The sequence below is a fragment of the Marmota monax genome, unplaced genomic scaffold (assembly GCF_021218885.2).
Source record: "Marmota monax isolate L192 unplaced genomic scaffold, Marmota_monax_Labrador192_F-V1.1 WCK01_AAM20220418_F8-fsc00004, whole genome shotgun sequence".
NCBI classification, from domain to species: domain Eukaryota; kingdom Metazoa; phylum Chordata; class Mammalia; order Rodentia; family Sciuridae; genus Marmota; species Marmota monax.
This window is the reverse complement of record NW_026692881.1, coordinates 30,668,314-30,691,179: the sequence shown is the minus strand read 5'-3', so window position 1 is coordinate 30,691,179 and position 22,866 is coordinate 30,668,314. Positions and strand designations below refer to the sequence as shown.

The 22,866-nt window shown below is 50.0% G+C and overlaps 1 protein-coding gene across 4 annotated transcripts in view; it reads left to right on the top strand.

The window, feature by feature from the left end:
- Hspa12a (heat shock protein family A (Hsp70) member 12A) overlaps positions 1 to 22,866 on the top strand; it is a 148,438-nt gene that overhangs the window by 69,203 nt on the left and 56,369 nt on the right. The window contains exon 1 of one of the 4 annotated variants that reach the window (XM_046450386.2): positions 13,639 to 13,805. The exons of 1 other annotated variant lie outside the window; for it this stretch is intronic. In XM_046450386.2, coding sequence (XP_046306342.1) covers positions 13,763 to 13,805 — 43 coding nt within the window. In that variant the 5' untranslated portion in view covers positions 13,639 to 13,762. Of the gene's footprint in view, positions 1 to 13,638; positions 13,806 to 19,278; positions 21,043 to 22,866 lie in introns of those variants that run through there. 2 more of the 4 variants (XM_046450384.2, XM_046450385.2) reach the window with 2 other exon arrangements.

The window sequence follows — 22,866 nt, the reverse complement described above, 5'->3', positions numbered from 1 at the left end:
CCCCACCTCTCGCTTCTCATATTCATGACAACCGCTTCCGACATCTCTCCTCTCGTTCCCGATTTGCAGACTTTCCTCTTAAGATCTGTTTTGTTTTTTTTTTTCACTTTCCACTTTCACCTTCTTGATCAAGGCTGTTTTTTTTTTTTTAATAACCTTTATTTTATTTTTATGTGGTGCCGAGGATCAAACCTAGTGTCTCACATGTGCTAGGCAAGCGCTCTACCACTGAGCTACAACCCAGCCCCGGTCAAGGCCATTTTTAAACATTTATTTTAATTTTATTTTTTAACACTTGAGAATCGCAGTTCTCTCCCCCTGCATTCTAGTCTCTCCCCATCCCTGGTTCCTCCGGCTGTGTACATGTTTGCAGGTATCTTACCCTTAATCTCCATGAATAGCCTAGGAACCCAAGCACCAGGTACGCATGCAAAAAGCATTCTTTTAGAACCAGGGAGGGGAGACACTGCACACATTTATCACTTAATATTGATTATTTAGTTATTTTCTGAATAAATAAGCTGACATCTCCAGCACGTACTGGGAATAAGTCTTTTATAAATATTCCAAGTATTTATCCAAAAAACCCTGTGATTTTATTTGTATCCTTGTTTCACCAGAGAAAAAGCTGAGGCATAGAGAGGTGATGTGATTTGGAATTTGAAAATTCACTGAACAAGTAGATGGAGATTTGTGGCTTATTATTAGGAGCCCTGACTACAATGAGATTTCTTGAGTTGGATGAGAATATTCATGTGCTTTTTTTCTTTTTTAACCAATTCCTGCTGGAGACAAGGGGATGACTGATCAGGAATGTCAAGTGTCTTCTCTGTGGTCACACAGCTAGTCAGAGGTTGTTGAGAATCCAGATCCCGACTCTTGATCCCAGGTTCTAATCTCCAGGGATCTGCTCATTGTTCTAGACTGCCACCAGCCCAGAAAAAAATGGATCAAGGAGCTCTCAGGGTCTTTGAACCTGGTGGTCTGGTTAGAGTTCTTTGGCTGCAAGCAAAAGAGACTGGATCTGGGTATTGAAGCTAAAAATGAACATACTAGAAGGATATGGGCAGCTTGTAGAAAATCTGATCAGTCCCTTGGAGAGGATGAGCTGCTGGTCTCAGGAGAGGTGATTCCTCAGAGCCACAAAAGGTGCTGCCAACAGCAGACAGGGAACGGATCTTGGGTGGGCACAAAGCATCATGTCACCCTCGGGAGACATCTTCCACTCTGCAAACCAAGTATCAGAGTGGTCAAAGCCACCCTTGTTCACTCAACGTTAATTCCCCCTTGTGCTTTAGTGAAAGAATCCTGGTTTTGTTCTTCCCCATGGAAAGTGACCCTGTCCTCAGCTCAGGGGTAAACCCAGGTCCATCTTAGCCAACTAAGGTATTCCTGTTGTCCTTGGCCATGAATGGCTGTGACTCCAGAGTGGTCATGTGGTTTAGTTCTGCCTATTGAGAAGTGAGGAGAGGCCGGCTAGGGGGCTTCTGGGAAGAAAGACCCATAAGAAGACACACTGCCTTCTTCCTCTGGACACTGTGGCTCAGCAGGACCATGGCTCAGTAGGACCAGGGCTCTGCAGCAGCCATCTTGCTGCCCCCTGAGGCCAAGCCAACAGTGGAACTGGGCAGAGACCAGAACTACTTCTGAATTGCTTGTTATTGCCTCAGGACTCCTCATTACTTGCAGCTAGAGATGTCCTAATGGATACAGAAACTGTCTTGGTTACAGGGACAGATTTATTTTGCATTACTTCAGAGGATGGAGCTAATAGATCAAAGGAAAGACAGCTATGAGAAGAGAGACACTGTCATCACTCTGAGATGAAGGGACATGCTACACCTTCAGGTACTCAGTTCCCTTCAAGGGAGACACGGAAGCAAACTGGCTGCCAGGGGTGTGGCAGGAGGAATTTCTGCATGAGCTGGATCCCACAACATCAACCAGGGAGGTTCCTTATGACCTTGAACCTCCAGGATTCTGCGGTCAGGAACAAGGATCTAAAGTCAGCCCAAGCCTGTCTCCTCCCTGAAGAATTTCTCAGGGTCACATTTTTCCATTTTCTACTCATTGGAGTCCATCTTCTTTATTTTCTTGGCTTTAAATTCAGTTTCTCTGATTCTTTGAAAAACCTGAGCAAACTGCTTGTGTTGCTATCTATTCTTAGAGTCTTTGAAAAACATTTGATAAATATATTCTCTCTAAGACACACACAAGATCACACTTACATATGCATGTACACAAGCACACTTGTGCACAGTTAACACCCAAATGATCCCAGGCAAGGATTCTAAGCAGGAAACAGGCACCACACCCTCTGGCCCTGGACCATATTCCTGTAACTCCTGACTTCTCCAGATCATGGGGCTGCCCAGTATGATGAGCCTTGGACTCAAAGTGAGAAGATCTGAATTTGAATTCCAGCCGTGTCACCTCCTGGCTGAGCGGTCCTGGGCAAATTGTTTGCTCTCTGAACCTCAGCTCAGAGGTGACCATCATGATAACTGTCCCTGAGCTTGGCATATATCAGGTAGTCCACAAACAGCCACCAGAAGTCACAGGCATTGTCTACGGGAGGTATGGAATCTGCAGGGTGGAAGGAGAGCTAGTGTGCATGGGGTGGGCAGAGCTGGCAATGCTTCTCGGAAGGCAGGGGCCGGGGGTCAATGGAGGGGTGATGTGGAAGATTCTAAGGGGACTGAAATCCTTGCCTAGAGGTCCCTTCCTCGGATGATGTTAGGCACGGAGCACTGAAGCAGACATTTGGATCCACTCTTTGTTTCTAAGCTACCTGTCCCCCCTTTTAGGGGGGGTTTGATGTTAAAGAATGCTTTCCGTATTCTGTTCTGAATACAAAAGAAAAACATGCTCTGTGTTGAAAATATTGTACAAGGGGAAGTGAAAAGAACAAAATAAAAATCACTCATAATCTCAGTATGCAGAGATAGATGACTACTCAATATGTCAGTACATTCTTTCCAGTCTTTTATTAAACGCATACGCTGTATGATTATTAGTAGATGGACAGAAAAACAGATAGATCAATGGCATTTGAACTTATCTAGCCAGTGGCTCTGCTCACTCAATCCAGAGTCAATAGTAGCTGACATTTCCTGGCACTGGCTCGGCGTCAGCGCTGCTCTGTGTGCAGGTATGCAATACGTACTCTTCACACCTGTCCCTATGCAGCAGGTGCAGTCATTATTTACAGATGCAGCCAAGAATGAAACCCAGGCTGGTGCTCTTGACCCTGCCCTGCCCTGCCTCTCTACAGCCCTCATGTCAGCCCAGAAGACATGCTGTCTTTTTATGTGATGCAGTGTTTCTCCAGGCTCACATGGACTCCGTGAAACTAACCTGTCGCCCTTCCTGCTGAAGGGAGGGGGCATTTGCCGGGCATCACGGGGTCAGGTGATCTGGGAGACAGGTGTGGCTGTCTACACAGGTGAGCGATTTCTAATGTCTGGGCCTGATCCTTAGTCTTGTCGCTCAGATCTGGGGGACTTAGCCCACTTGAGGTCTGCTTGATCTGCAGACTCATGTGGTTAACCCAACTCGCAGGATTTAGGATTCAGGACACCCGTGTACAGTCCTCACAGTTTAGCCTGTTTTCAGTTGTTAGTAACGCAGCACCCCAGTCTGGAAAATTTTTAAAGAAAAGAGGTTTATTTTGGCTCATAGTTTTGGTGGAAGGGCAAGGGGCCACTTTGGAGGATGGCCTTCTTGCTGGCACAGTCCAGAGGCAGGGCGGGGCATCGGATGCCACCCCACAATGAGTGCATAGCTGTGTTTTGGTCTCTCTCTTCCTATAAAACCATTAGGACTGAATAGGATGGGGTCGGGGTTTTGACCTTATCCTAACACCTCTCCAAAGCCCACCTCTAAATACCGTATCTGATCAAGTTTCCACCTTTCAATCTCACAATGGGGATTAGACTTCAACATGATTTCAAATCATATTTGAACCATAGCACACAGAGAACCCCAGAACCCCGTGGGGGGGGTGCTCTTTCTTTTTCCTGATCACCCCTTTTCCCCCTGATAAGCCACACTGTGGCCGAGGCTGCCTGGTTCCCAGCCTAGTCAATAAATAAATACTGCACAATAAATACTGGTTTCTGATATTGGCTCAGCTTTACACCCAGACTGGCCCCACCTTGATCCACTGAGTGCTGGAGTGGACAGTCCTGCTCAGGGCCCCAGGCCTCAGACTTCACTGACCAGCCTTGAAGAAGTTGTCAAACCTTTCTGACCCTCCGAGACCTTATCTGTAACTTGAGAATAGCCCTGTGACCTATCTCTAGGGTCACTGAGAGAGTAAGTGATCTACAAAGAGTTATCTACTCTGTGAGGCCCTAGGACCTGGTCCAGTATCTAGTCAGTGCTCAATAGATACTGGCTTCTGATATTGGCTCAGCTTTACACCCAGACTGGCCCCACCTCGATCCACTGGGAGCTGTTATCTTTTTGTTTTCTGTCTCTCCCTGAGACCAAGAGCTCCTTCAGGGCAGGGGCCCTGTTTTCCCACTGTCATATTTATCCTCAGGGCCTGGCCCATAATAGGTTCCCCAGTATATGCTTATTGGAGAGCATAAATGAGTGGATGAATGAAGGACCCCCACCATGTAGCCCAAGCCCCTCAGAATGGCTGGCACAGTGTGAGCTCCTGTCATTCCAGTCTAGGCTGAGAGGTGGCCACGGGCCTGTGGAGATGGAGGTGGAGTGAGCCTCCCCTGGCATGGGCCCAGCCTGTGCGCCTGCCCTGGCAGGAAGCTTGGGGAAGGGCAGCCCTTCTGAGCTCACTCTGGGGGCCTCAGAAGGCCTTCATGGGGACTGACATTTCTCAGTCCTGGGCCCCCGCAGCTTTCCCTGCAGTGTGTTGGCTCTGACTGCAGATCTTTGCAGGAGATCCCTTGTCTGCTCTCACATGCCTGCTGGCCAGTTTGTTTCCAGAGCTTGGGTGCAAGAGGAGTCATGGAGGCAGGATACAGGCCCCGCCCGGAAGTGAGGCCTTGGCTTCCGGAGAGCGTTTAGAGAAGGAGAGGGGGCAATGATAAAGTCTTAAAGGAAGCCTGGAAAGGACAAGGGCCCCCTCACTCTCCCCACACCTTAGCATGACTGCCTGATTTTTCTGGGGGCAGTAGCTCTCCCTAAAAGGCATAGTTTTAGCGCATTATACTTATAATATGCCCAGACATCAGAGGCTAGGTGACTGTCTAAAGCCACACAGAAAATGCATGACAGAGTCTGGTCTTGGAGCCTGGTGTCCTGAGACCAGGATTGATGCTCTGTCACCAGGGTTCATAGTGATGATTGAGTTATGAGCTCTTGCTGTTTGCAAGGTGTCCCCTTGGGGTGCTCTTGGTCCTTATCCACCCACAGGAGGTCCTGGAGAGAGGCTACAGGGGACCTGGGCTTGCCCACGCCTGACATCCTCACTCTGGGTGTTCCAGCTCTACTGTGCGTGGGTTTGCCCAGCAGGATCATGGAATGTGTCTGCTGGCATGCCAGTGTGCCAAAGTGCCAGCGCCAGCCTGGGAAACAACAGGGTGTCTTTGTCCTAGCCCCACTCACTGCCGGATTGTTGTTCTCACACGTGGCCGACATCCCTTGCCAGCCGAGTGGGGAAGGCTGGGTTTTATTTTTTTATTTTTATTTTTTATTTTATGTATAAATAAAATAAAAACTTGCCGACTTTCCTAAGGGAGGCTGGTTAAGAAAAACACCCTGGGGGCTGAGAACGTCGCTCAGTGGTCCAGCGCTTGTGTGGCCTGTGTGAGCCCTGGGTTTGGTCCCTAGCACTGTGGCCGAGGGTGGGATAGTGCAAAAACAGCATCCTAGAGGACCTGCAGATGTGTGCCCTCCTACAAACTTTTGCTTCACTTAGGCAAGCTCACTTTTGTTACTGAGAGTAGTGAGTACTGGTTATGGGTAATAGCCAATTATAGTGGCAACATGAAGAGCTGGCTTTGCTGCAGACACCGGGTCATACGTTATCATGTAATATCCTAACAGCTATAACATATGGGGGTCTTATCAACTTTTTTTTTTTTCAAATAAGTGAATCACAGAGGGTCAGTGACTCATTCAAGGCAGCAAAGCAGGGAAGGGAAGGAGCCAGGATTCAAACCCAAGTATAATCTAACTCTCCAACCCACTTCCTTACCCTCTCTGCTCCCTGAGCCTGCCCTTGCTTCCTGATGGAGGAGACAGAAGGTGGGCAAGCCCTGGAGCAATATCCTTGTAAATTTCACATGCTAGGATGCTCACCAACTCTGCTAGGGATTTTGGTTACATCCGTCTCTCCGTTTTACTAAGGCTCCATGCTCCTGGAGGGCTGGGTCTGTGTCTGGGTGGACTTTATGTTTCTGCCTGAGTCTGATGGAGAAGAGGGTGAGAGAGAATGGTGAGGGAGAGGATCCATGTGCTTGGCTGATGGGGAGTGGGCTGCTTCTAGAAACCAAGCAGTTTTATGCAAGCTTTAGGCTTAAAAGAAAGAGGACCTGCACCCATCCTGTTGCCTTGTCTTAGAACCTTTGCCTCCAAGGCTTTTGGCCCAGCCCCATGGTGGTGAAGCAGACTGCCTAGGGTGACTCTCAGCTCTGCCCCCGCTGTAGTAGAGGTACGCACTTCTTGGAGGACCGTGACAATTAAATGATCGTGTTTGCATGTAAAGTGTGAATGGCAGCTGCTGTGATTTCTTCCTGGGAGTCAATTTACTTAAGAAGTTGTGTCTTAGTCGGCTTTTCGTTGCTGTGACCAAAATACCTGAACTGGAACAACCTAGAGGAGGAAAGGTTTATTTTGGCTCATGATTTCAGAAGTTTCAGTCCATGAACTACCAACTCCATTGCTCTGAGCCCAAAGTGAGGCTCAAGCCATGGCAGCCAGAAACAGAGAGGGGGGGGAGAAGGAGGAGGAGCCAACAGGACCAATCCTCAAGGCATGCCCCAGTGACCCACTTTTTCTACCCACGCTCTACCTGCCTACAGTTACCACCCAGTTAGTCCATTCAAATTATGAATCCAGAAAGTGGATTAATCCACTGATTAGGTTACAGCTCTCATAATGTAGTAATTTCACCTTCCGCAGTAACACAGGAGCTTTGGGGGACACCTCATAACTAAACCATAACAAGTTGGTTTTTTAAAATTAAGTAATTTGGGTGATGGTACCTGGGGGCTCATGATAGCAATATCTCTGCTTTTGTGAATGCTTGAAATTTTTCACAGTAAAACATTCTATAAGCAATTGATAGCAATTTGAGATGTTAGTTTTTGCTTAGAAAACGTAGACATAGAGTGCAATAGAAGGCAAAATATAATGCAACTTTTAAATAAAGCACAAGGTTTGAAAGAAACAAATGGTTCAAAGCAGCTCTTTAGAATCATGACTGCAAGCCCAGCTTGCTCTTGATCTCACTGGGTCTGCTGTTTTTTCATCTTAAAAAATTTGGGAATAAGGATGCTTCCCTCCCTGTGCTGTGGTAGGATGGTAGAATTTGAGCAAGAGGCGATGTGAGGGTGCTTTGTAAACTGTCAGTCTCTCTTCCAGTGGGCTCATTTGCTTATTTGACACGTTCCTTGGGGCCCTTCCAGGAGCTGTGCCAGATGTTGGAGACACAGCCCTGCACAGATTCCTCAGTGCAGGAGGATAGACCAGGACACTCTACTAAAAGCAGACTGCTGAGGGACAAATTGTTTCTCTGCCACTTACTCCTTGGTGACTGCAGCTGAGTGCTTCCTCTGGGCGTGAACATTCTCCCATTCGGCACTTCAAGAGAGGGTCAATGAGATTCAAGCTAAGCTGGGAAGTGGAGGGCTACAACTTGACCCTAGACAATTTTGAACAAGATTTTGAACAAGAGATTTAGCTTCTCTGGCTTCTGGTTTTCATTCCATTATTTGTGTACTGGACCATCTGTTTATTTCTTCCACAAACTCTTACTGAGCACCCATTGCAAGCCAGTCATGGACTGTGAGCTGGAGAGGGTCACAGTAGCTGTGCTTCATGCCTGAAACCTTTGGCTGTAGTCATCTTGGGTCCTGGCAGCCCTGGTGGAAGCTCTCCCAGCCATGCAATCATCTCAGTTTTCCTTCTCTCAACCTTGTCTCTCATTTGCTCTCTCTTTCTTGAGTTGTGGCTTTTAGAATGCCCCATTTTATTGTGAACGAGGAATTCTGCAGGGCCAGGGTCTGAGCAGTTCTGAGAAGGCTGCTGAGAAAGTAACCACAGATCCCTCTGCTGTTTGAAATACTGCTGAAAAATATTTGGATAACCCTCTATCACCTGAGCAGGCATTTCAAAAGTTTACATTGCAGGCCCAAGTGATTGTGATATTTAGAGAAATAATTTCCTCTGGTCCTTGAATTTTTGCCCTGGAAGGGTCATGTGGCAGCACATGTTGTATATGTGAAGGGTGTTTTGGAATGTTAATGGAGAGGCTGACTCACACCAGATGGGGTGGGAGACCAGGAGGAAAGGATGTATACACTGGCCACCGGGATTTGGTTCTGAGGCTGGATTTTCAGAATGTGCTGAAGGTCAGAGGACAAGGAGTGTGACACATGCCCAGACTTTTCCTGTAATTTGTTTCCTTGGACATCCGAGTTACAAAGGAGTTGCTTTTATGATATTGTTTTTAGACATAATTCTAGAGGCATATCATAAACTCCAAAAAAGCTTTTTTTTTTCTGGACGCTTCCTATGTAAAAGTTCAGATTTGAATTAGTCTTAGTGTTTCTTAAACTTAAAAAAAATATTTTGATAAACATTAAAAAAAAAAAGTGACTTACCCCGTCCGTATCTTCTGCATGTTCTCATCAGGCAAGGACATTTTGCCTCAATCCATTCTGTAACCTTTAAAAGGAAAAGGCATTTTGTGGTCCAAATATGAAAATTATATAACACTGTAGGCTGTATGTAGTCTAGCCCTCAGCTGAAGGTTCTACACCTGTGTCTCCCATAATGATCCTCCCTGTAGCCATCATGCCCTTTCTACAGGTGAAGAAACAGATTCAGCGAGGTGTATTCCTGGGTTCCCAGGTCCCCGCTGCCTGGTGACAGGATGTCCAGGCTGCCTGGTGGAGTTAGCTGGGCCTGCCTCTGGGCTCTGGCTTCTCTGCACATGAGTTGGTATGGTGGGGGAGGGGATGTCATTGGTGAGAAGTGTCTGTGGGCAGGCTGGCAAAGAGGAGTGTGGAGAGAATGGGAAAGACCTGTGCTGAGGGGGCTGTTTCCTCGACTATTTGGATCTCTGTGCCAGGCACTGTTGAGGGTCTGGCTGTGGATACAGCTGATGTCCTCTTGAGGAGTTCGCATCTGGAGAGGGGATGGGCAACCTGAAGTTGGAAAGACCTGAGTTCTAGTCTCAAAGCTCTTCAGCTTCTGGGCTCAGGGATCTTTTAGGGCCTTCATTTTGTTATCTGTACAATGTAGTTAATAGTGACCCTGACCTCAGAGTTGTTGTGATAAGTGCAATGACAGGATTGCACTGGGGACTGGGCACAGAGGACAGAGGCGGGGTCTCTTGCTGTCTTGGAGGGCCAGGTGGTGTCCTGGGGGAAGTGATGTCCACAATGAGACCTTAGTGAAAGAGTGGATAACAGGCTCCTATGCCAGGTGCTGCTCTAGTTGGGCTGTAGTCTGGGCTTCTGGCTAGATTTCCATTAGGGCGTGGCCATAGCTTAGGGAGGTCTGTGGTTCCCTCCTGGGACATGGGATCAGATTTGCTATATTCAAATCAGGGATGTCTGTGTGCATTTGGGTGGGGGCATTTAGTCATGGAAGCATCAGGAGACCAATTCCTGTAGGACCTGGTAGCAGAAAAGTGATGTGACCTCACTCGGTCAGCTCTTGGGGAAGAAACTACAGGATCAAGGGAAGAAGGTGGGAGCCCTTCTTGATGTTGTGTGACCTCAGCCTTTGGCTCCTTCCCTTTTCTGTCCTGTGAAAACAGCAAGGACTACCAGGAGAATTAGGTGAGAGATCGAGAGCTCCTGGCCAGGGGACCCTATGCTCACCAGGGTGCGTCTTCATTTCCATGATGAATTTTTTTATATATATTTATTTTTTAGTTGTAGGTGGAAACACAATGTTTTTATTTCATTTTTACGTGGTGCTGAGGATTGGACGCAGTGCCTCACACATGCTAGGCGAGCACTCTACTACTGAGCCACAACCCCAGCCCTCCATGATGGATTTTAAAGGCAAACATGAGGCAGAGCATACACTGCTTTTATGCTCCCCTGAATATCAAAACCGCCTGCTCTCTGCCCCCAGCACTGGGGCCTTCGTGTCATCTCCCATCCTCTTCATGTGCCCTCACATCACTGCGACTGGGTTGCTGCTGAGGGCAGATGGAGCCCAAGGCCTTTCCACAGCAGGAGACAGATGGGGGAGTGCTGCATGGTTCCTGCTGGTTCTGACAGGCTGCCAAGGCTAATGTCCTGATGCCAGGCCAGGTTCCTGATGAGGAGGGACGGGGTCCCGTGCAGGTGCTGGAGAGGGGCACACTGGCCAGCCCAGGGGTGCGGAGAGGGCTTCCTGAAGTTGGGAGGTCCATGCCAGGAAAGGTTGCTGTGGTGGGGGGGGGATGAGGGAACCTGTAATCCAGGCATCCAACACACTTCCATATCTTTGAAATCTCAGCAAAAGAGAGGCAGGGACCGGATCCATGATGGGGAGCTGCAGCAGGGCAGGGAGTAGTCACAGGGGCAGAAGAGGAGACCACTGAGAAGGCTGCTGCAGGTCATAGGAGCTGGGGACCTGGACAAAGAGGTTAGGGAGGATGGAGAGAAAGTTTCAGAAGCCACAGGGCCACACTTGACTTGGGGATTGACTGAACTTGGATAAACCTGAGGGAGGAGAGTTAATGGATGCCCAGGTGTCTGACCTGGCCCCTGGTGGGTGGTGCCACCTTTACAGAGATGCCACCCCCAGGAGGGAGGGCAGGAGAGGATGGCCTGGGCTTTCTTCTAGTATGAGCACCCTGGGTAATACCCTTGGGAGTTGCTCAGTAGGTCTGGAGTCCTAGGGGAAGGTCTAGCCCTGGGTGTAGAGGTGGGCATCCCTACAGATGGACAGAGGAACCTCCTGAGTGCTGAGATTGGAGGATGGAGCTCAACAGAGATGTGTGGGTGTGCAGAGTACCACAGGAGCCTGGGGATGGGTGCACAGGACTGGGACCCCAAGGAGGCCCAGATGCAGACTGCTAAGGGAGGGAAGTGAAGGAGATAAGAAACAGAAGCAGCTTGTAAATCTGACAAGGAAGGGTGGGGAGGAAGGCTTCCTGGGAGACACTATGGATGAGGAAGTTTGGGGCTGTGGGTGTCAAAGGTGTTCAGTATGTCACCAAAGAGTGAGAGCTTTTTCCTGTGTGTGGTGGGGAGGGAGGAGCTCAGCAAGAGTTTGACACAAGAAAGACTCAATCAGACCATGTTGAATAGCCAGCTCTGTCGGGCAACCATGTCCAGACATATGTCCATGGGACACTGGTACTCAGTGGACAGAGTGTATGTGGCTGTCCCTGCCCTCTTACATTCCAACTCATGTAGACTCAGCGCAGCCAGATTTTCTCAGTGGGGACATAGGAGCAGAACCCGGAGGCCGCTGTGGAGTGTGGATGAAGGGCCAGGGCCAGTCCTTCCCCCTCTTTGTCTCTTTGTTCTCAGCCTGCTGGGCCAGTCTGTGCCCAGCATAACTGTCTCCACCCTTCCTGCTGTCTGCATTTGGGTGCCATAGACTCCTGGTCTCCAGGACCCTCACTGGGAGCCCGCTGTGGGTTCTGCCTGACATGGCAGGTATTACCTCAACCAGCAAGCAGTCTTGGTAGAGAAAGTGTGCTCTGTGGGAATTCACCGTCCACCCTGGGAGTGCCTTCCATGTACCTCCTCCACTGCCCTGCACAGCTGACCATGGTCTGTCATTAAAAAGGTTCCTCGATGTAATGTGTTTTGAACTGCTTACCATGTGCTAGATCCCAACCTAAGCATACCATCTAATCCTCTTCAGTCTTTTGAATAGATTCTCCTGTTATACCCATTTCAATGATGGGGGTATTAAAGCTCAGATTGGTTATACAACTTGACTATGGACTTACATACAGTGGGTATTTAGAACTTTTTTTTTTTAGTTGTCAATGGATCTTTTTTATTTATTTATTTGGTGCTGAAGATCAAACCCAGGGTTTCACACATGCCAGGCAAGTGCTCCACCATTGAGCCACAACTCTAGCCCTGATATTTAGGACTATTAATGCAACAAATAGAAGATGTTTCTTTTTTCTTTTTCTTTTCTTTTCTTTTTATCTATCTTTCTTTCTTTTTTTTTGGTGCTTGGTGCTGAGGATTGAGCCCAGGGCCTGGTGAATGCTAGGCAGACAGTGTACCATTGAGCTGTGTGTCCCCGGGCCAAGTTTCATCTTCTGAGCAGAGCCCAGTGTCTGGGCTCTCCCACCAGCCCTGTACCCACTCCATTAGCATAACCTGGCTGCAAGACGAACCTCCCTGGGTGGCTTTTGCCAGATACCGTCTGTCCATCTCAGGAAGTTAGGGAATAGCTGGTAGTTGCCACCTGTGTAGGCGTCCCAGCTACTCCATTCACCTGCTTGTGTGTCCGATATTGAGATCACATAAACCTGCCAAGCCTCGCTTTCCTTATCTGCAAAATGTTTCAGTTATGAGGAGAAAGGAGATATGAACTTGAGTACTTATTGTAGTGCTGGCTCAGGGAAAGACCCAGTGACTGTGGACATCACTGCCCTGCTTGCCAAGATAGGGTAGTGGCACGGACGACACAGCGGCTGCCTAACCATGCCTTAACAGGTGCCGGTGGCACCTGTGTGCAAAGCCAGAGGACAGAGAACATGAATCATTCACCATGGAAGCCCTGCATTATTAATGTCGTTTTTCTCAGACTTCTAACGGGGCCAGGGCCGGCTCCCATATATGGAAGGCGCGACTCGGCCTCAGCTGCAAGCACCTCCCTGGGTCTCCAGTTGCCATGGAGTCCCGCAGGCGGCCGGGAGGGGAACGCCCGAGGCGGTGTCCTGGGCTCGCTTGCTGCACTGGTCCTGGGTCCGCAGCCTGGCTCCGGGTCGCGCCGGGACCGCGCTTGTCCTGAACTGCTTCTCTGGGACTGAGGACGGGATGGGGGTGGGGAATAAACTGGTGGAGACTGGATGCAGCATCCTCGGGAGGACAGGTTTTGTGTGGTAGGCTTCGGGCTTCGATACCTGGTGCCTTCTAAAGAGGGTCCCAGGGTCTCCGACAGTAGTCCCCAGCTGCTCGCCAAGCCGGGTACCTTGCGCACGCCTTGCGTTCGGCCAAATGGGCGAGCCGCTGAGCTCCGCGCGCATCACCATCCATCGCCACCATCCATCGCCCCCATCGCCAACGCGGAGGCGAGCGATGGGTCTCCAAAGCGAAGAGAGGGGAGGGGGCACGGCCTTGGAGGGGCGACTCTGGGCGGGTGGGGCGCGGAGCCCTCGGGCGGGGCCCCTCGCGGCGCCGGCCTCCCAGCCTTTCCCGGCCGCCTGGCCTCGGCGGGGCGGGGCGGGGCGCGGGGCGGGGCGGGGCGCGGGGCGGGCCGGGGAGGAGCGCGGGGAGGAGCCCGGGCTGCGGCGGCCGCGTCAGAGCAGTGCTCCCGCTGCCAAGAGGCTCAGACCCGGCCCGAGCGCTGCCGAGGACGCGGACAGGAACCCGCACCGACACCGATCAGCGCTGCGCCGGAGGCTCCTCTCGCGGGCCAGGGCTGAGCGACCATGGCGGACAAGGAGGCCGGCGGCAGCGACACCGGGCCCCGAGGTGAGCTCAGGGCGCGGGTCCTGACGCTGCGGCTGGCAGTGTAGGGGAGGGATGAGGCACGCTCTGACCGGCGCCCCACAACCGCCTCGTGGACGATGGAAAAGTGGGTGCCCTGGCCCCAACCTGCCCTCGCTGGAGGGAGAGGCCAGGGTCAGCGCCTAGGAGGGAAGAGGGCTCCGGGAACTGGAGGTGGCCCGCGGGTCACGTGCTCTGTTCCGGCCAGGGTGCGGACACTGCGACGAGGACTGCAGCCCCCGCTGGGGCACCCCTTCTGTCCCCGCCTCTGGGTGGCGCCTCCGGCGGGGCCGATTACGAGTTCGGATAAGAACCGCCCTTCTGTCCATCCCTGTGCACCGTGCTGGGGATGCCAGCGCTGGCCCGGTAAATGGCCGGCTGCTGGGTGGTCGGGTATCCCCAGAGGGTCATTTCCGTGACTCAGCGAGGCGAGGGTGGGATCCTCGGGGAGGTCGGAGATTCGGACCTGTCCCCTTACTCCACTCTGCGCGGCGGGACCCACGCGCCTGGAGTGGGAGCAGTAGCTCCCGCCTTAGGTTATCCCATCCCCTCCCCACCCATCTCCAAGGATTCCCTGGGCTTGGAAAGGGCGAAGCGGCAGGGGCTTGACAGTCCCCTCCTCGCCAGAGGTAGGGTGGGGACAGTGCGGAGGAAGGACGTTTGTATTTTGCCAAGGTGCCAGGGCCGCTCTCTTTGGGGAGTGATTCGGGCACAGATGGAGGGAGGGAGAGCCAGAGAGAACCGGAGAAAGAGGCCGGAGGAAGAGGAGGAGCAGCTCTTTGCGCCCAGGGCAGTAAATCAACCTTCGCCCGCGGTGGGAACGGGCTGGCCAGGATTCCGGTCTTCCTGTGAGTCCCAAGTGGGGAAAGTTGGGCGCCAGAGACGCTGGGCGTCCCTGACTTGCAGGGCCTTGGCGGGAGCAATCGCCCAAAAGGAGCGCGGCCCAGCGGCTTTCCCTGGAGCTCCAGGCAAGCCGTCTTGGGAGGACGAAATTAAAATGCCCGGACGTAAGGGAAATCCAGCCAGGAAAGGCTCGCCCAGCTTTGCCTGGACCCCAAAGTCGGGGAAACTGAGGCCAGCAAGAGCACCAATAGTACAGCCACCATTGAAATTGCGCTCTCGGTCGGTGGCCGTGGCCCCCGCCCTCTACTGCACTCGGAGATGCACCTACCCCCTCCCCAGCCCATTGTTCCTGCGGATCTGGGAGGTGCCTCCCCACACGCACTGCAGTGATGGGGGAGTGCGGGTGGGGGCTGGGGGATCCTGACTTGACTCACTCCTGGGAGGGAGGTGCAGAGCCCAGGCAGTGCCCAAACACCAAGCACCCAGAATCTGTCCCTCTCCCTCGACCTTCCTCAGCGGTCAGGCTCCGGCAAGGGTCTGACAGCTGTCTTTGTCTGAACACCCCTCAGCAGCTGGATGGGCTCATTTTTCCTCCACCTTTTTTTCTTTAAATTGGAAAACAAAATTTAGGATGATCCTAAGGGGTGTCAGAATTGCTAAAGCTTGAGAGTTAGTGAGCTAGTTTCTTGTCTGTCAGGCTGAGATAAAGTGTGGGTGGTTGAATCAAACAAGGTTGGGCATAGGATTTGTCAAATCAGAATTGCAAGCACAGTTGTGCACCCACTTCTCGATACCGTTTTGTCTTATAGAATCATTCAGCACTCCTACTCTACACACACACACACACACACACACACAACTGGTAGACATCCCCACCCAGGACAGGGAAACAGAGGTGTGCTGGGTCACCTGCCACCACTCACCGGATTCCGTTAGAACGTTTCTTTGCTTCTAGTGAATTCAGGTGCACGGGTTTAGGACACAGCAACTGGAAGAGCAGGCTTCCCCTAGCAGCTCACTGTGCTTCTCCAGGGTGCCATCTCTTTATCTGCAAAATGGGAGATATTAATAGTATCTCATAGGAGCAGAGTCTGTCCCCTTCCACATCTATTTTTAAGGTTTCCTCATTTCATGTTGTGTGCTGGGCAATGAACATACATTATTTTATTTTTTTAAAGCCTCTTAACTCCTGTTACCAGCATTTTCTTTACTGGTGGGATATTTAAACAAAGATTTAATGACCTGTCTGAGGTCCCACATCTAGAAGTGTTGATTGGGATGCAGACTATCTGATTCCAGGGCTGGATATGGTCAGTGCTTGCCATCCTATCTGGTACGTGAAGTGGTTGTGTTTCAGGTTATTTCAAGGATGCTACTGGTACAAAAGAATGAATCCCACAGGCATCAAACTATGTTGGGACTCTTGTACAGTGGGACCCCTGGTTGTGGAGGTGCTGGAAATGCTGGGGTGGGGAGCAAGTGCCCATGAAACAAAAACGGCAGTATGTTGGTAGTTGTTGAAGCTGGGTACTGAGTAGATGATGGTTCCTTACTATTCATTTTGACATGTTTGCAAATTTCCTTAATAGAATATTTAAATTAGTTAGTTAATTTTCAAACTCGGAAGGATAGCCTTTAGTCTCTAGAGTGTACACAGTGGAAGCTGAAGTGATCCTCAGTCCCACGTCTTCTTCATGTCCTGAGATGTTGGCACATGGAGTCCCAGAAGAACAAGATGAATTGAGTGGGGAAAGTGGCAGAGTGGATAGCTCCTCTGGTGATGGACTTAGGGCAGGCTGGAACAGTGGACAGCCATTCATTTTCTCTGGGAATGGGGGCTGAGGAAACCAGTGGCGGGAAGGCAGGTTCCCGGGGTCAGGGTGTGTCTTGATGTGTTTTATTAGGCTTCACTGGTGGGTTTCTGTTTCTTACCAACTTGGCGTTCAGTGAAAATAGACATTTTGGTCATTGACATATATCAAGGATTCTGTGTATGCTAAAACCTGGGAATACTGAGTTGTCTCATTTAGCCTTGACCACACTTGTTGAATGAATGACTCTCTGGGCAGGGGAGAGGGGGTCTGAGGAGAATGCTGACAGATTTAGGGATGCACAGTTGGAAAGGGGCTGGGGAAGAGTAGGGACTGGCCTTGGGCCCGGGTGGTCAAGCCAGCAGCTTCTCCTAGCACATGCATGGCACATCATAGGCCCTCAGGAAATTGTGATGAGTGTCTAATTAAGTGAGCCCGTGACTAATACAAAGTATGGCGCCAAACTACAGGTGGAAGTGGAAAGGTGTTGTCTATGGCCCCCAAAGGAACCAAGAGAAGGTCAAGGTGATGCTCTGTGTTAGGGTTCTGGGGATGTGATCCATTTCTGTGCCTGCACCTGCCTCTGTAGCTATGTCCCCTGTACATGCCCTTCCCATACAGAGCCTTGTGTTTCCCAGAGCCCTAGGATCTCCCTTGGCCCAGACCCCTATGATCTCCTTTGACCCTCAGTGCATACAGTTCACCCTGTCGGGGACATCTCTCTTTGTCAATCAAACTCCTATTCATCCTTCAGATCTCAGATCAGGTAATCACTTCTCAGGAAGTCTTATTGGATCCATGTGTCCAGGTGAACTCTACCTGTGTAGTCCCAAAGCCTTTGGTACTTAGCCATTGGTGATGCCCTGGTGTTCATCATGTGTCTGTGATGTGCCCTTTTTTGCATGTCTCCCATTGACTTTTCCACCAACCCTGTGAGGCTGGTATCATCATTACCCCATTTTGCCACTGGGACAATTGAGGACTTAGAGAAATGTTGTGACTTGCCCAGACAGTAAATGCTGGAGTCAGGATACAAGTCAGTCATGGACCCCAAAAGCTTGTTTCCCTCAGTGCCTTTTCTCTTGACAAGGTCATGGAATGTGTCTTTCATTTCCATATTCTTAGTGAGGGCACATAGTAGGTACTCAATCGATGTCTTACTGTGTTGAATGACTGTCAGTCAGCAAGAGGAGAAAACACAGCAGTAGGCAATGGCATCTACATCCTGCCCCCTCCACAGTGGCACTTCTAGAAACTTGGATGCGCAGAAGTGGGCCAGGCTGGAGGGGGGAGGGGGGACTCTGAAGAGATGTGGCTTTGATTCCAACAAGGCTTTGAGTGACGACTCAATCTTGTGGGGGCGAAATGCTCTCTTGTCTTATAAATAGGCCTCTTTGGTAAGGGAGAGAGCTCTTTTATTACTGCTGTGCATAATTAGAGTGGCAGAGGAATCAGGGGCTTTTAATGAATGAGTAGCATGTGGCAGGGAGGGAGCCCCTGCCCCCTGTGGGCACATAGGCCTGGGCTGGGGCTGGATGTCCCAGGAGAGAACAGGGTAGGCCCAGGAGATACCCAGAGAGGAGGAGGCAGAACTCAGCAAGGAAACCGGCCCACAAAGGCCAGGCCTGCAGACCCTTGCTACATTCTTGGTATTGAGGATGACTCTGTCCTGTTCTGCCAGATGTTCTGTCACACGTATGGCGGGTAGAGGACCAGAGTGGCCTAGAGTGCCAAAACTCCAGCTAGATTTTCATTTCCTAGCCTGTGAGTGGGGTGCATGAAACCTGCCCAGGTCTCTCCTGCCCAGCCAAGACAATAGATGAGAGGAAATGGCTTTGCCATCATCAGCCTGCCCATAGGAGGAAGTGAGAGTGGCCTCCTTGCCTCTGCTTCTGTGCCCACAGGACTGCTGTTCATTTGCATGGCTTGGTGGTGGGTCAAGCTGGTCTGCTTGCTGGGAGGCTTTAGGAGAAGGGCAGATTGTGCTCTGAGTTTTCTCAGACTTGGGGCTACATGGGGACATGTTCAGATCCCGATTCCTTTAGACCTACAGTATTTCACTCTCTGAAGCAAACCCCTTGGAATTGGTTTAAGTATCCCCGGGCATGCCTCCCACACCTGCAGATCCCACAGTGGGGCAGAGGGTGGTGGAGTGATGGCAGCTCAACGGCCACTTAGGGGGCTGGGGGCATGCATGCTGGAGCTGTTCTCTTTGGCCAGAGGATGTCCCTTGCTGGGTTCAGTTACCTGAGTGGGTCTCCTTTTGGGATCACCTGGAGAACTTCTACAAAGTCCTGATGCCCTGACTGTGATCCAGTGGACAGTCAATTTTACCAGTTAGGGAGTCCCACACATCCAGTGTCAAACATGGGCACAGCTCCTGAAGGTAGGGTGGAGAGGCAGGGAGTGGTAGACTGGTCATTTCCTGGCTCAGGGATGTCTGAGTCAGCAAAGCTTTCTCAAGCTTCAGCTCTGTACCTGTATCATATATATGTATATATTGTGAGATGGGGTCTCACTATGTTGCTCAGGCTGATTTTGAACTCCTGGGCTCAAGTCTTCCTCCTGCCTCAGCCTCCTGAGTAGCTGGGATTACAGGTGAGTATGGCCACACCTGACTCTGTGTCATCTTATTTAATCTTCAGCATTATACCACAAAGTAGGTGATTATTCACCAGGGGAAACTGAGGCTCAGAGAAGTTATGTTCATTCCCCAGGAAACACGACTGCTAGGGATGATCAAGAGCAGAGCTCAGGGTTGTCGGTTATAGGCGTGTCATGTCATATTCTCAGAAGACTTTGGTTTCCAAACTTCAGCCACTTGAGAATCACCTTCCTGATTCACTTGGTGTATGGATCTCCCCCCAAAGTGATTAACTGATTCTTTTAAAAATCAATATACTGTTTTTCAAAAAATGAATTTATTTTAGAAAGACTATTTTTATCAATTCCATAAGTAGAAAACCTGTGTCCCTCGCCATAAATAGGGGGTAGCCCAGGAATAAATGCATGGGGGCTCAATTGAGGTTATTGCACTTCTAGGGGACACTTTTACCAATAGGAAGCTTTGAGTGGAGGCTGCACCCTGGGTCCAAAGGGAGCCTAGAAGTTTCTAGAGAGGATTAGGAGGAAACACCACACTGACATGTTCTCTTTGATGGAATCAGACTTGAACAGAAAGAGAAAACCTTTAGGACGTAGGGGACACATCGTAATTTTCCTTCCTGACCTACTCTGATTTGACCCTCCAGAAACATGGGACTGGGAATGTGTGTGAATCCTAAAGTCAGGAGGAACCAGGATGAGATGTACTGGTAGCCCATGTGCCACCACAGCCACATCCTGTCCACCAGGGACATGGGATCGTCTTCACAGGGACCCTGCACCAGTGTATACTGCTTTGGGGAGATTGGATAGAGAAGAAAGAATGTTCTATCAGAATTTACAGGGTCAGTTAGCTTGGATTCCGACCCTAGCTCTGGGATTCTGGACAAGTTACTTACCTGCTCCTTTTCCCCTCCTCAGTTTCCTCATCTGTAAAGTGGGAATAATCATAGTACACATCTCCGAGTGGATTTTATTTACCTACTCCCATATCCCAGGCTAAGTGCTGAGCACATTTCCTTGCATATGGGTCATCATTGCCACTATCTGCAATTGTTATTTAAACTATGAATCCCATGGAGGTGGGTGGGGCCATTATCTGTGGATGCATTTTGTTCAGAAGGCTCAGATGGGAAAGGGGCTAGCCTGAGAACCCCCAGCCAGTTAGGGGAAGACAAGAACCACAGCCCTTTTGTCCAGCAGGTCTAAGACCTTGGCGGAAAGCTGTGCATCTTAGACTGTTGGCCCCGTCACTTGGCCCTTTGCCACAGCTCCGAGCTCTCCCTGAGTTTTCTGATTAGGGCAGCCAGTGAGGTTCAAGGTCCTTGGCCTGTATCCAGTGCTGCTTGACCTCTGTCCTCAGATGGACTTTACCCCCACCCCCAGGCACACTCTGCCTGCAGTGCGGAGCCCCTTGTAGATGCTGCTCTGAGCTCCTGGGACCATCCTTCCTCCACCAGCCTTGACTGTGACCTGGAAGCTACAGATGTCCCCTGGGGCTGGCAGCTGCTCCACAGAACCCCTTCTGGGAAACCCTGAGCTGCAGAGTTTGGGCCTTGATTTTAGTGCCCTTATCTTTAAGAATGCTTGTGTCCTGTTTGCTGGGATAGTTCTAGTGTATGCCTCTTGTCCCAGTGAAATTATTAATAGCGCCTCCTTTCATGTTCTAAATATCTCCATTTGAAAGCTGTACCATGGGGTTGAGCTACTTTTCTTTGTCTTCTTCTCAGCCATGTGGGCCTCAAGTGGGGCAAGGCAGGCAGGAGGGTTTGGTTAAACTTGGACTTTGGGCTCAGACGCTGTGGGTTCAGATGTGTTTAGCCTCTGGGTTTAACACTGCTGCACCTCACTTTCTCCTGTGTAATCAAGGCTGATGAAAAATCCCTGCTGCATTGGGGTGCTGGAATTAAGTGAGAGGATCAATATGAAGTGCTTAGCAAGAGCTGGTATGAGGAGAGCTTACGGTAAGTGTTATTCTATATTGTCTTCATGAGGCTGATTTGGGAGGTTTAATGATCCCATGTGGGCTCCGGGGCCAGATTGCCTGGCTTCAAATCTGAGTTGTGTCCTCTACCTGCTCTGCAACCTTGGTCAGTTACTTAACCTCTTCAAGGCTCCATCTTCTCATCTGTAAAATATGAATTGTAATCATGTCTTCTTCACTGGCTTTTGTGAGGATGAAATGGATTCATTTGAGAAAAGCACTTACCACAGAACTGGGCGTGAAGTAGACACTAAATTAGTGCTAACTATTATGTTATTAGCTGTTGCTATAATTATGAATGAACATCAAGTTTATTCTTGGAAGGGAGGAGGGTTTATTCAATGTATTAGACTCCTGTTGCTGTTGAAAAGATTAACACCAATGTAGTTGCTTAAAAAAATATAAGTTTATTAGCTTACATTCCTGAAGGTCAGAAATAGGCCCCAAACAGGTCTCACCAAGCTAAAATCAAGGTGTGGGCAGAGCTGTATCCCAACTATGTCCTTACCTCTCATGGCCCCTTCTTCCCTCTCTGCTTCCTCCCTCCTCTCTGACTCTGCCCCTTCCCCTCCTGCCTCCCCAGGCCCCTGATATAAGTAAGAACCTCTTATAAGTCCTGCATGTGTGATTCAGGGTAATCTCTCCGTCTCAAGATCCTTAGTTCAACCATGCCTGCAAGATCTCTTTTGTCATGGAAAATAACAGAATCATAGGTTTGGGAATTAGGACATGGACATCTGGAGGGTGCTACTGTTGAGCCCAGCATAGCCAGAAAGATTGGGGTCTGCCTGGATTTAGGAGTGTTAGCTAGAGAGGCTCCTGCCTCCCTTGGGAGCTGTTGGAATGTTGGCGATGCTTCCTCCACAGTGTCTTACCTGGGCAGTTCCTCCTGCACCTGCTACATGTTGCCTGGTCTGAAGTTTGGATTGTTGATCAATCCTTGACTTTATCCCATTCAATGGGGTCCTAGGAGACACTGCTACTCTCCCAACTGGTTTAGTGTTTTCCCAGGGGTCCACGGCATCATTGAGATGAGAATGAAGACTTCTTGGCTCCCAAGCAGGGAAAACTATCAAAGTATTAAAGAATTAGGGGCGGGGGTTGTGGCTCAGTGGAAGAGTGCTTGCCTAGCATGCGTGAGGCACTGGGTTCAATTCTCAGCACCACAAATAAATACATAAAGGTCTATCATCAACTAATAAATAAATAAATAAATAAATAATTAGGAAAATATCTACAAAAAGCTTTGCATTCCATTTGCTCTTGCTATGTAACAAACCATCCCAATATCTAATAACTTAAAAATAATCATTTCATTTGCTCATAATTTTGTGGGCATGTCTCTGTTGGGTGGTTCTTTTGCTGGTCTTGCTTGTGCCTGTAATCATCTGGCGGCTCTGCTGGGCTGGACAGTCCCAAGATGGTCTCACTCACAGGCATGGGGGTTGGTGTGGGCCATGGGCGGGGCTTTTGGCCTCTGGGAGCCGCTGGAGCTTTTTTGATATGGTGGTCTCAGGCAGCAAGGGGGTGAGAGAGAGAAAGTTCCAAGATCTCTGAGGCCTTGCTGGGAAGGCATGTAAAATCACTTCTGCTACCTTCCAGTGGCCAGTACAAGTCAGCAGGACTGGCCAGATACAAAGGTGGAGAAGTGGACTCCAGCTCTCAGTGGGAAGCCCTGCAAGGGATCTATGACTGTGTTTAATCTAACAGAGTCAGCTTAACTAAACTGTTCAAAGAGTTAGCCTTAACAATTGCTATCACGTTTTAAAACAGCAGCTTGCTGGTTAAATCTTCTATCTTCCGA